Genomic DNA, 13784 nt, shown 5'->3' on the forward strand with positions numbered 1-13784 from the left:
CAAAATTAATGACGTCACGCTTAAAGACGCTTTAAGACATCGATTAAGACGCTTAATTGCCAAAATATGGTTTTGATTAGACTGAGATTCTACATTGACCTTGCCCTTTCGCATGTGTAGCTAAGCACCTCGCTCTTATCGCTGTATGTAAAATTGCTTCAGACAAAAGTTGTGTTGAATTTTATTATCTACAACTTTAATATTGAATACAAAGACGATTAGAGGTACAGACAGGAAAATATTCGAAAATTTTTTATCATCTTCAAAGTGTCAGATTAAGAAAACCCCCCCTGATTAGTGTAAGATTAATGGGTCAACACCTCTACAACACCGAGATTAACCATCTGTATGAAAATCTGACACGCTCGAGTATGTACAAGTAACGATTTTTTTTTGCATTTTCAAAGGACTGCTGTTACGTTGCGTCACGTCCAAATTGTCAGTCCCTTGAAATGTAGCTTCTTTTGGGTCCAATTAACATATTCTCCAAGAATATGACACGTTCGAGAATTTTCTTTCTACCATTTTCAACTCTTCCGGCCAGCTCCACCACGCAAACTGTCAGATTAACATGAATTTATTATCAGAGACACGCAGGGTATATACAGTATCTTAATCTGACATGCTCAAATATGTACATCGGACGATTTTTTTTTACATCTTTGAGACCCTGCAGACGCATTCCCCACCGCAGAAAGTGCATACATCAAAGAACCTTTTTTTCCTTCTACCATCTAATCTTCAAAATCCACTAGGTCTCCACGACGCTCGGGTAAATCCCTATTTAGCATCGTCGGCTCCCCAACTATAAAGGATTCTAATGCAGTTTCTAGCTGGAGTATCACGATGACGGTGTGAGGCCTGGTTTTAGTGATTGGTTGCATTTTTTCTTAATATATATTTTATTATAGTTCCTACTTAATAAAAAGACTTTGTAACTGATAGTCAATGAACCTTAAAATTGCGTTAAATAAATAAATATGATGAAAAAACAGAACACCATTTTGTCCGTAGGTACTTCTCCTACGCAAATTATACACTTAAATTTTTGAGCAGTGAATACTTAGATGATATGTAAGTATAAATGTTCCAATACCAATGTGGAATCCAAGTGAAGAATGAAAGTGGTCAAAATTTGAATATTTGGTGTGCATATTTCTCTTCAGAAAATGAGTTTAAATCTGAAACCTTCGGGTTTGATTCTGAACGATGCATTGATCAATAAAGTCTGGAAAATATCTGATATTTCCCTCTGAAGGAAAAAAAAACGTATCGCAAGATTTAATTCAATAGTGAGCGTAACCTGAAACTGAAACAGCAGTACACTCGGATCGACCAATGCTAGCTTGTCAAACAATAAGAATTTGAGATTCTTGTTGAAAGCTTTTTCACGTCTCCGCTTCCATACAATGAAACCCGATGGAAAAAGGTAGAAATGAGCGAATAGAAATATTGGGGCGTCTTTGCCATAGCGATGGAATTTCGCTGACAAATCGATGAAAAAAAAGTTCATGGAATATTCACGCAAGTGCTCGGCCTATGCCTGGAGCTTGTTTTACTTTGGCATTGATTGATGTATGTTCTTTATTTCTATTTGAAATTACAACATTCAACGTTTCCCGTTTTTGTACTTGCCGATATCGATTTCATCAAACGGAAAAACTAATAATGATGGCGCTGGCTGAATGGTATTTGATATTGGAAACTCGGAGTAAACACTCTGTTAGGTATGGTTCATTTCTTGAAGATGAAACTTTGTTATTGCTCTCGAGAAAAAATATTTCATTCGCCCCTGCAACGAGCTACATGACATTGAACATTTCTTAATTGTAACCACTTACGTCTGAAGTCACTCTTCAAGAGATTTATATAAACACAGAGATACTTCCATTTTTTTCGAGCAGCAGTCAGTACTCCAGTAATTCCAGAGACGATGACTATCGGCCGTTACAGGCACAGATTACAGAGTAGAAAAACGGTTACGGGTCTATTTGTTATTCGAATGCCGACGGTAACACCAGCTATTCCACTCTAATTGAAAAACAAAAGTTGGACGTGGTTACGACTAAGGAGTTGGAGAAGAATAATCGATTTTCAAAAATAAGTAAAGGGTGATTTTTTAAGAGTAGTTTTTAAAAAATCGAATAAAACACCCAATTTGCATCATATATTCAAAATTTTTACTGAAATTGATAACATGGCCTTGCCATTTACATTTTAAAGATAACTTCATGTAAATGTTGTCCGCTGCTTCGTTTCAAAAGGTTCATTCGGAAGGTCCAATTTTGCGTCACTTTTTCGAGCATTTCTGCCTGTATTCCGCGAATTACGAGTATTATGTTATCCTGTAAGGTTTCAATCGTGTTCGTTTCGTCCACATACCCTAACGACTTTACATAACCCCACAAAAAATGATCCAGAGGCGTCAAATCGTAGATCTTGGCGGCCAATTCTTAGGGCCATTTCGTTCTGTTTTTTGACCCAATTGGCCGAGGTGAACTTGGTTGACATGTGGTTTCATCAAGACGGTTCCACATGCCACACAGCTCGTGCAACAATGAACAAGTTGAAGGATGAATTTGGTGAGCAGCTTATCTTTCGAAATGGCCCTGTGAATTGGTCGCCAAGATCATGCGATTTGAGGCCTCTGAATTATTTCTTGTGGGGTTATGTAAAGTCGTTAGTGTATGTGGACAAACCGAACACGATTGAAGCCTTACAGAATAACATAACACTAGTAATTCGCGGAATACAGAATACAGGCAGAAATGCTTGAAAAAGTGACGCAAAATTTGACCTTCCGAATGAACCTTTTGAAACGGTGCCGCGGACAACATTTACATGAAGTTATCTTTAAAATGTAAATGGCAAAGGCCAAGTTATCAATTTCAATAAAAAATTTGAATATATGATGCAAATTGAGTGTTTTAGTAGATTTTTAAAAAAATTACGCTTAAAAAATCACCCATGAAATGGTCATTTTCCATAATAAACTAAGACTTATTTTTTCTAGCTTTTCCTGAGAAAGTGCATCCACAAATCTCTTATTATGACGGTACAATTTGAACTTTTTTCCTTTGAAATAATATTTTACATCAAAAATAATTGAATTATCCGTTTCAAGGGAACTCTCCCCTACAATCGGAAATCAATTTTTCAGTGTCTTCACATCAGGTCAGAGATGAGAAAAGCAAAACGAAAGTGGTCGGAAAGTGAATGTGATGAAATTGAGAGATTACAACAGATGCATGACACAAATATGGAGCATAGTAAGCTGGAAGAGGCTGCTGGATTATATAGATCCAGACTAGCAACGGTATTGAAAAAAAAATACATTGAAAATCTGTTTTCTGATTACAGGATGTCAAAACGTGAAAACTACTGCTCGAACTTATCTGGGCCTCCAATTCAAGTCGATAATATAAGAAAAGCAATTATGGAAGCTAAAAGCAACAAAGGTGCTGGACTTGATTGTATACCCGCGGAAATATGTACATGATGATAATATCGCGTTGTTGCGGAAAATATTTAACAGAATATATGATACCGGTTGTTGTCCCAAAGGATGGCTGAGATCCACGTTCATACCACTCCTGAGGAAATTCAATGCAAACAGCAAACAGGCGCGGTGATCCTAGACAAATATGCCTCATGAATCATACTCTTGAGATATTCTTGAAAATACTGCATAATAGAGTATACAAAAAATGCGAACAAAACATAGGTTCCAGTCAGTTACTGTACAGTACAAACTGCATTTGACATACAGACAGAGTACACCATAGCTGTACTTCAAATACAGCAAATTCAGCGAATACAGCAAATACAGCGATGATATTGCAATCACTGTACAGCAAGCTGCACTTTAAATGCAGCAGTCACTGCTGCAGCGAATACAGCAAATACAGCGATGATATTGCAATCACTGTACAGCAAGCTGCACTTTAAATGCAGCAGTCACTGTACAAAAACTGTAAAGCAAACTGCACTTTGAATGCTGCAGTCATTGTGAAGTAACTATATCGAAATTTGCTAATACGAGCCAATATTCTGTTTGTACTCGTACAGCAGTTCCCTTATTATCCAGAATTATCAATACAGAACTGTACAGTAACTGTATATTAAAAACACATTTTCAAAATTCAGAATTATCAATACAGAAAATATGCAGTTTCAGAATAGCAATTTCTGGGCTCCATTAAGGTGGCACTATTAATGCAGTATCTGTACAGTTAATCTCATAAAATCCCATTTTGAAGTGCTGGGTATGAAGAGGAAAAAAGAAAAAAGTCTATAAAGCACTTCAGTGGTGGAACCTTGTATTCAAATCATCCGGTTACATGTTTCGGCTTGCGCCATTATCAAACCAAGGATTCTGAAAATTGTTGCTTGTAAGTACAGAATATAAGGTTGAGCAAAAATTAAGAAAAGGTGAAAAACAATAATCTTACAATTTAGTTAAAATGCTCACTGAAACTTACGATTTAAAGGTTCCATTGTCATATGATAAACATCAATCAGAAAAGTCACAAGACAAAAATAAAATAAAATATATACGGTCAAAAGGCATAATAATATGGGACCCCAAAACACAAGAAAAGACAAACAAAACAAAACACAAACAAACTGACGTTCGTGCTGACAAAAACTTCTTCTTCCAGCCAAGGTTAACTCAAGTGTTCAATTTTCTCGGCGATACAGTGGCGTCCCCCGGGGGAATCAATATAAGATTTTATATGTGTCTTTCACGTTGTTGGTCAACATCGCATTTAGTGTCCTGTATTCTGTGTTCTTAAGGTGTTTAAAGATTTCTACCTCCTCTAGAATTTCCTGTTTGTAGCCAAAATCGCAGTGATGAATAAGTTTGGTGTTCTCTTCAATATCGAACCTATGTCCTTCTTCCCTTATGTGACAACCGAAGATAGATTTATCGTTGTTTGGATTTTTTGCACTATTTAGATGTTCTCTTGTCCTCGTTCGAATGGATCTGCCACTCCTGCCCACATAAACAACGTTGCAGCCTGGTTCACCGCACTCCAATCTGTAGACGCCCGGTTTGTCCAAGTTATCAATAGGGCTCTTATTCTTAATTATGAATTGGCTCAAGATGTTATCAGATTTAAATGTTACCTTGGAGTTTTCGATCTGTCTAATTACGTTGGCGATTTTATGTGAAATGCCGCCATAGAAAGGGATGCAGCAGTATTTATTGTTCGAAGGATCTGAAGTCGACAAGTGGGGTTTTTTCATGCCTTGTTTCTTCCTTCTCCTGTCAATTAGCCTGTCAATGACATCCGGATGGTAACCATTCTCCCCTGCCAGATACCTCAGGGTGTTCACCTCCTCACTGTAAGCATCTTGACTCAAAGGAACATTGAGCAGTCTAGTGATGTATGTGTTGAAAGCCGCCATTTTATGGCCCATGTAATGGCATGAAGTTTTGTTGATTTTGGTGGATGTTTGAGAGGGTTTCCTATATATACTAAAAGTTAACTTATTTAGGTGTCTACTAATTGAAAGGTCTAAAAAGTTGATCCTCCGTTCTGACTCGAGTTCCAATGTAAAGTTGATGTTCATATGAAGTTTATTGATCCACTCATGGAACTCTTTTAGTTCTTCCTCACTACCAATCCAAGCTATCAATATGTCATCTACATATCTGAACCAAAAAAGAATTTTATCCTTGAAAGGATTGTTCGGTATGAAAATCAGCTTCTTTTCGAAATATGACATGAAGAGTTCTGCGAAGAGAGGGGAAAGGCAGTTGCCCATACTCAAGCCTTCCCTTTGTGTAAAAATTTCTCCTTCAAAGTTGAAAAAGTTTTGTTGAAGGCATAATTCTGTGAGTTGGAATACACAATTAGTCAAGTCGTCGGACATCGAAGAATCAATCAACTTGTTTTTAAATATCTGCAATGTCTGCGGGACTGGTACTGTCGTAAACAGATTGCTCACATCAAAAGAAGCCAGTATAGTGTTGTTTGGGATTCGTAAATCCTTAATTCTACTAATTAGATCCAAAGAGTTATCAACGCTGAATTCTGACTTGAAATTGATGGCAGACGTTAGAAGCTTATTCAGATGTTTTGACAGTTTATAGGCTAGACTGCCACAGAACGAAACCACCGGTCTGATAGGGATGCCTTCTTTATGGATTTTCGGAAGACCATACAGTCCAGGGGTGGTGAATGACATAGGCATAAGTGACCTCCAGTTGTTGCACAGCAATGGACCAAGGGATGAAAGTTTATTCTTAAACTTAGCGTTGTATTTGTTAACATTTGACCTCGTTGTCTTGTTGAAACCGTTGTTGGAAAGGAAATCATGAACTTTGTTGATATATTCAGTCTTATTTAGAACTACTAAACAATCACCCTTGTCTGCTTTGGAGAAAAACAAGTTATTGTCCTTAATCTTTTTAGAGATAGCTGTGAGATTCCGTTTAAGATCAACTATATATTTTGGTGTCCTGATTCTGGACTTCTTGAATTTGTCTAAGATTGAAATAATATGACTACGAATTATATGAGGATTAATCACTCTGTTGGATTTCAGGAAAGTCTCAACTGCGACGACCAGTTTTTCGGTGATCATTGACTTATTATAATTTGAGAAGGAGAATTTTAAACCCAAGCTCAACAATTTGGTTTCTGATTCGTTGAACGTCGTATCTGACAAGTTGAGTATTGGCTCTTTGAACTTTATTCCATTCTTAAGAAAAACACTTGAGCTTTGAGACATGTCCTGCTTTGACAACTTATCAATTTTTTGTCGTTGGATTCTAGTACTTTTAAGTTTGAGACTGTGAAGTTTTGACTTGTTGTGATGAATTAATTCGATCACCGAAAAACTGGTCGTCGCAGTTGAGACTTTCCTGAAATCCAACAGAGTGATTAATCCTCATATAATTCGTAGTCATATTATTTCAATCTTAGACAAATTCAAGAAGTCCAGAATCAGGACACCAAAATATATAGTTGATCTTAAACGGAATCTCACAGCTATCTCTAAAAAGATTAAGGACAATAACTTGTTTTTCTCCAAAGCAGACAAGGGTGATTGTTTAGTAGTTCTAAATAAGACTGAATATATCAACAAAGTTCATGATTTCCTTTCCAACAACGGTTTCAACAAGACAACGAGGTCAAATGTTAACAAATACAACGCTAAGTTTAAGAATAAACTTTCATCCCTTGGTCCATTGCTGTGCAACAACTGGAGGTCACTTATGCCTATGTCATTCACCACCCCTGGACTGTATGGTCTTCCGAAAATCCATAAAGAAGGCATCCCTATCAGACCGGTGGTTTCGTTCTGTGGCAGTCTAGCCTATAAACTGTCAAAACATCTGAATAAGCTTCTAACGTCTGCCATCAATTTCAAGTCAGAATTCAGCGTTGATAACTCTTTGGATCTAATTAGTAGAATTAAGGATTTACGAATCCCAAACAACACTATACTGGCTTCTTTTGATGTGAGCAATCTGTTTACGACAGTACCAGTCCCGCAGACATTGCAGATATTTAAAAACAAGTTGATTGATTCTTCGATGTCCGACGACTTGACTAATTGTGTATTCCAACTCACAGAATTATGCCTTCAACAAAACTTTTTCAACTTTGAAGGAGAAATTTTTACACAAAGGGAAGGCTTGAGTATGGGCAACTGCCTTTCCCCTCTCTTCGCAGAACTCTTCATGTCATATTTCGAAAAGAAGCTGATTTTCATACCGAACAATCCTTTCAAGGATAAAATTCTTTTTTGGTTCAGATATGTAGATGACATATTGATAGCTTGGATTGGTAGTGAGGAAGAACTAAAAGAGTTCCATGAGTGGATCAATAAACTTCATATGAACATCAACTTTACATTGGAACTCGAGTCAGAACGGAGGATCAACTTTTTAGACCTTTCAATTAGTAGACACCTAAATAAGTTAACTTTTAGTATATATAGGAAACCCTCTCAAACATCCACCAAAATCAACAAAACTTCATGCCATTACATGGGCCATAAAATGGCGGCTTTCAACACATACATCACTAGACTGCTCAATGTTCCTTTGAGTCAAGATGCTTACAGTGAGGAGGTGAACACCCTGAGGTATCTGGCAGGGGAGAATGGTTACCATCCGGATGTCATTGACAGGCTAATTGACAGGAGAAGGAAGAAACAAGGCATGAAAAAACCCCACTTGTCGACTTCAGATCCTTCGAACAATAAATACTGCTGCATCCCTTTCTATGGCGGCATTTCACATAAAATCGCCAACGTAATTAGACAGATCGAAAACTCCAAGGTAACATTTAAATCTGATAACATCTTGAGCCAATTCATAATTAAGAATAAGAGCCCTATTGATAACTTGGACAAACCGGGCGTCTACAGATTGGAGTGCGGTGAACCAGGCTGCAACGTTGTTTATGTGGGCAGGAGTGGCAGATCCATTCGAACGAGGACAAGAGAACATCTAAATAGTGCAAAAAATCCAAACAACGATAAATCTATCTTCGGTTGTCACATAAGGGAAGAAGGACATAGGTTCGATATTGAAGAGAACACCAAACTTATTCATCACTGCGATTTTGGCTACAAACAGGAAATTCTAGAGGAGGTAGAAATCTTTAAACACCTTAAGAACACAGAATACAGGACACTAAATGCGATGTTGACCAACAACGTGAAAGACACATATAAAATCTTATATTGATTCCCCCGGGGGACGCCACTGTATCGCCGAGAAAATTGAACACTTGAGTTAACCTTGGCTGGAAGAAGAAGTTTTTGTCAGCACGAACGTCAGTTTGTTTGTGTTTTGTTTTGTTTGTCTTTTCTTGTGTTTTGGGGTCCCATATTATTATGCCTTTTGACCGTATATATTTTATTTTATTTTTGTCTTGTGACTTTTCTGATTGATGTTTATCATATGACAATGGAACCTTTAAATCGTAAGTTTCAGTGAGCATTTTAACTAAATTGTAAGATTATTGTTTTTCACCTTTTCTTAATTTTTGCTCAACCTTATATTCTGTACTTACAAGCAACAATTTTCAGAATCCTTGGTTTGATAATGGCGCAAGCCGAAACATGTAACCGGATGATTTGAATACAAGGTTCCACCACTGAAGTGCTTTATAGACTTTTTTCTTTTTTCCTCTTCATCTGTACAGTTGCTGTATATTTTGTTTGTTGGGGGTTCTGGTGCAGTGACGTCAACAAGTACGTATTTTTGGGCTTCATCGATTACGAGAAATCGTTCGATCGGGTTAATCATTGAAAACTTAAGCAGATACTGAAGATACTGAAGAGTATACAGGTGGACGATAAGGATATAATGGCATAGAGGATACTGGCACACCAAGCACATGTCAGAAGATGAAACATCACTTCGGAAGATGTTGAAATAAGAAGAGGTGTCCGACAAGGATCTGTTCTCTCACAGCTCTTGTTTAATTTGTACTCGGAGGCTATAATTAATGAAACCTTTGAAGGTGAAGAGGTAAGCAGATGTTTGAAGAAATGTGTAATCGACTAAATCGCGTGAGTGAAAAATTCGGACTCAAGATAAATATGAATACATAAAACAAAATTCATGATTATCAGCAGAAATGAACATCCATACTATCATATGGAAGTGTTATCATACTTCCATGGTTTTCCAGAATCAACAACTTGAAAGGGTAACAAAATACAGATACTTAGGATGTTGGCTTCGCTCAGACTGGAACACTGAAAAAGAAGTTGGAAGCAGGATAGAGAACTTCTTTTAGAGTTCAATGTTTTAAATTGACGCTTAAATCCCCACCCCTTATCGATAAACGTAGCGATCGCAGCGACTCCTACCCTACGTTCCCCCTTTTTAAGACACATTTTTAGTACGGCGATCGTTCTTCTTCTCTCTACTCTCCGTAGAAGTAGGGATGAAATCCCCATAGAGTTAGTTACCCACGAGAAAAACATATTTTTTCAGAAAATGAAAATAGTAGATATATATTAATGGGTCTAGATTTAACAACTATCAGAGTCATCTCTTGTCTCTTCTCAGGTAAAATCATTATTCTTTATATCATTTGTTTCACCGTTTTATGCTGTTCTTTGATATCTCACCGTCTCAAAATTAAGCAGGTATTCACTCAAATTTTTGTAGGTTTTTTTAACATGGTTAGAGATTTCGACTGTCACAATTTCCTTAATTTCGACTTTTACAATGAAAAGTTAATTTCTGTTTATGTTCTAACACTTCCTTACTACGTATCCTAAATTGGCTCTGAACTATTTATTTCAGGTTAATGAATTGACAATATTTTATGTTTGTTTCAGTACAACTCTTACCTTCTGAGACGAAAACATAAATGGAAGCAGGCTCTGTGTTGGAGGCAGAGCAGGTATAATTTCCAGAATCTGCATCATTTGTGTCTCGGATTGTGAGGCGACTTTGAGTCCGAGGACCTGGTACCGTATCTACCGTAATTCCTCCTCTTGCTGTGTCATAATTTATCATATGCTCATTATGGTACCAAAATACGTATTGGGGTGGAGTGGGACTCTGAAACAAAATGCGAATTTTTATCGATTCTTATTTCACTCATCTTCTCATTCCCGAAATTTCAGAAGAAACGATTCTTCACCACAAAATAATTTAATGATTCAATAGATGAAGTATTTTTTTCACGTATATAGAGCCAACGCATAAAGAGCGCTCAGTGAATGCTAGCTGTAGAGTGAGCTCGTGAGGTGGACAATTTCTTAGAAGTCTGTTCCAAAAGTAAAAAAAAATGGGAGTATGTTCTCGTTTTATATCACCTAGTACCCAGTATGCACTTATCTGAATTTTTTTTATGTACGAGTAAGTTTTTTCCAACAGCAAGCTAGAAAGAGTAAGTTTGAGTAATCCTGAAAAACAGCGAAATCATCAGATTTGTTAAGTTGCTCGATGTAAGTAGGAACAATAATGCCTAGAGATCATTCTCTTCGCATGTGTGATTTCCCTTCATAAAATCGCTGGAAGTACGTATTTTTGCTTATGTGGACATTTATTATTCCAGCGCGTTCGATTCGTAGAAATAAAATCCCACTCAATTCGAATTGCCTCCAACGAAGTTCGGAGTTATTCAAATTTAACGTGATGCTATAACGAACTCTCACTCCTCATTGAGAAAACAACTTTATTGACTGAAACATAACGAAGCATGGGAGTTTGTTCGATAGTCGTTTTCTTTGATTTAGAAATACTTCGTGTATGAAAAACGGTATATTCGTAGCGAGAAGCAATACTGAGTGCAGCTACTTGATATTGAGACTCTTTTCTATAGACCTATTATGCTTGTGTACTTCTTTCTTTCAGCAATTATTTCGTGAATATGTGCTCATTTATTGCTAAAGTTGACATATGAGAATGATTGTTGTTTTCTTTCTTGACAGTTCTCACTGGTTAATATAAATAACAGTTAACGATCACTGTTTAAAGCAGCTCGTGATAGTAGGTATAAAGGCGGCTACAGACGGCATGGCAAGCCTTGGCCAGCGTTTGAACGAACGTTTGTGGAAACGTTCTCGATATTCGTGAACCGACGACCATACACACGACATGTTAATTTGGCAAGTCTTTTCCGGGCAAGTAAAAAGGCGAACGTTGAATCAGCGTGCGAAGAAATGGAGTCAGATTTTTATGATTGACGTTTTGTGGATTCCAAAGAATGGGGCACTTTTCATACAAAGTAAGGAACTCTATTATGATGTAATAATTGACAATAAGAGGCGTCACTAAATCCACTGAACTATTGACCATGCACGACGACACGACGTACTTCACAAAAAACCAAAAATCACGAGCTTGCTTGATAAGGTATACCTACCTACTACAAACCACGCCAGATAGAAATTGTAAAATTACCTTATAATTTCAAATATGACTCGAGTGTCGTGTGTACGGTGATCAAGTCCACTGGCGAGTATCGACGAATCCTTTTGATGTGCATGTGTCGAAAATACCGCATTATAGATCTAGGCGAACCCTGGCCAGTGCCAACGTTGGCTTTGCCTTGCCAGATGTTTTGCATACACACGATGCGCAAACGTTGGAACGAGCGAACGTTTGCCAAGACTTGCCATGCGGTCTGCAGCCGCCTTAAGGTTAGGCAGATCCGACAGAAAAATTATCATACTCAATCTTAATATACGAGGATGTATTGATATCTAGTTAGCCTAGACCAGTTCCATGCATAAAAACAATATTGCGTTACCATAGCAACGAAAAATAAGTCATTAGAAGTGTCAGTGTGGAGTTTGAGGTCAAAAAAGTAAACCAGAGTTACGCAATAAATGAAAAGAAAGAAGATGTCGACCGAAATTGTGGTATCAAGCCATCATCAAATGCCTGTATTCAAAAGGGTTAGCAGATTTACGAAGATATGCTTACGGATATCTGAAGCACTGTATATTTCATACGAATGCGTTCATCTATAGTTCACGTCAATTTGGACATGAGAAAAATTGATGCAAAATGGATCCCCAAATGTTGACCAAAAGCGTGCAAAGGTAGAAGCATCGCGTTCGATCTGTGTTCTTTTTGAAAACGATGTAGACTTCTTAAACCGAATTGTTACAATGGGTGAGACTTGGGTACATTTCTACGATCCAGAAACAAAGCAACAATCGATGGAATGGCGACACTCTGGTTCTCCAAGACCTAAAATGTTTCGTGTCCAAAAATCTGCTGGAAAAGTTCTTGCTTCAGTTTTTTGGGTTTGCCATGGAGTAATTATAATTGATTTTTTGGATAAGGGTAGAACAATAACCGGAGATCACTATTCGACCCTACTGAACACTCTACGGAAAAAAATAAAGAGAAAAGAAGCGGAAAGCTATCCAAAGATGTTTTGTTTTTGCAGGACAACCCCCCTGCACACAAATCTCATGTTGCCATGCAAAAAATTCGTGATTTAGAGTTCGAATTACTAGGACACCCCCCTTATTCACCAGATTTGGCTCCATCCGACTATCATCTCTTTCCTCAACTGAAAAAACGTTTAAAAGGTCGCATATTTTCTTTCAATGAGGAGGTAATAAAAGCTGTGGAGGTTTGGTTTGCAGAGCAAGAAGAAACATTTTTTTTTAAAGGTCTAGATTCGTTGTGATAAATGTATCCAATTAAGGGGAGAATATGTTGAGTAATAAAATATTTTGACATTTAAATTTTGTTTGGTTCCATAGTAGGCTAAGAATTTTTCAATATATCCTCGTATAGTAAGCAAGTCATTTTATTAGTTACACTATTATTTATGTTTTGATAAAAGAATGGTGATGAAGGAATTGATTTCCTTTTTTTCAGTACGGTGGTAGTATAATATACGTTTTCTGATATTATTATTTTTGTGACATCTGGATACAGATTTAATTTAAATCTCTCCATATGTGCATACATGTGCCATATGTGAATTCCATTGAAAAAAAATGTTGTGAAGTTATTTCTAAAGAGTTCAGGGCCAATTCAATATTGAAACTATTCCTCATCCATTGAACTTCCTTTATTTTGAAAATTGAAGTAATTGAGTTCAATCGGAGGAACCAGCAAGTACCATTGAGTTATACAATGGATAATAATTCAGCAATTCAATTCGATCGTGAATGACCGGTAAGTTGCAATTTGCATAAGTGGATCAGTGGATGTCCACAACATATGACCTTGATAATAATTAGAGTCATTCGGGGTAACTGAGCGCAGAGGGTAAGTGTGCGCAGTGCGTATATCTCGACTATGCAATGTATGAAAGAGGGGTTCATTT

General features: G+C 37.2%; 3 protein-coding genes across 4 annotated transcripts in view; 1 reads left to right on the forward strand and 2 right to left on the reverse strand.

Annotated features, from left to right (window-relative positions):
- LOC123308467 (lachesin) overlaps positions 1-13784 on the reverse strand; it is a 422460-nt gene that overhangs the window by 10080 nt on the left and 398596 nt on the right. For both annotated transcript variants that reach the window (XM_044891126.1, XM_044891127.1), the window contains one exon: positions 10333-10546. In XM_044891126.1, the coding sequence (XP_044747061.1) occupies positions 10333-10546 (214 nt within the window). The remainder of the gene's footprint in view (positions 1-10332; positions 10547-13784) is intronic.
- Positions 4297-6028, reverse strand: LOC123308465. Its single transcript, XM_044891123.1, has 2 exons — positions 4482-6028; positions 4297-4375 (listed from the first exon to the last, which is right to left on the reverse strand). The coding sequence occupies exon 1, from the start codon at positions 5878-5880 to the stop codon at positions 4720-4722; it is 1161 nt and encodes a 386-aa protein (XP_044747058.1). The 5' UTR covers positions 5881-6028; the 3' UTR covers positions 4297-4375; positions 4482-4719.
- Positions 7402-9133, forward strand: LOC123308466. The gene is made up of 2 exons (XM_044891124.1): positions 7402-8948; positions 9055-9133. Exon 1 carries the CDS (start codon positions 7550-7552, stop codon positions 8708-8710), a length of 1161 nt encoding a protein of 386 aa, XP_044747059.1. The 5' UTR covers positions 7402-7549; the 3' UTR covers positions 8711-8948; positions 9055-9133.

Source organism: Coccinella septempunctata, chromosome 2 (assembly GCF_907165205.1).
Source record: "Coccinella septempunctata chromosome 2, icCocSept1.1, whole genome shotgun sequence".
Lineage (NCBI taxonomy): Eukaryota > Metazoa > Arthropoda > Insecta > Coleoptera > Coccinellidae > Coccinella > Coccinella septempunctata.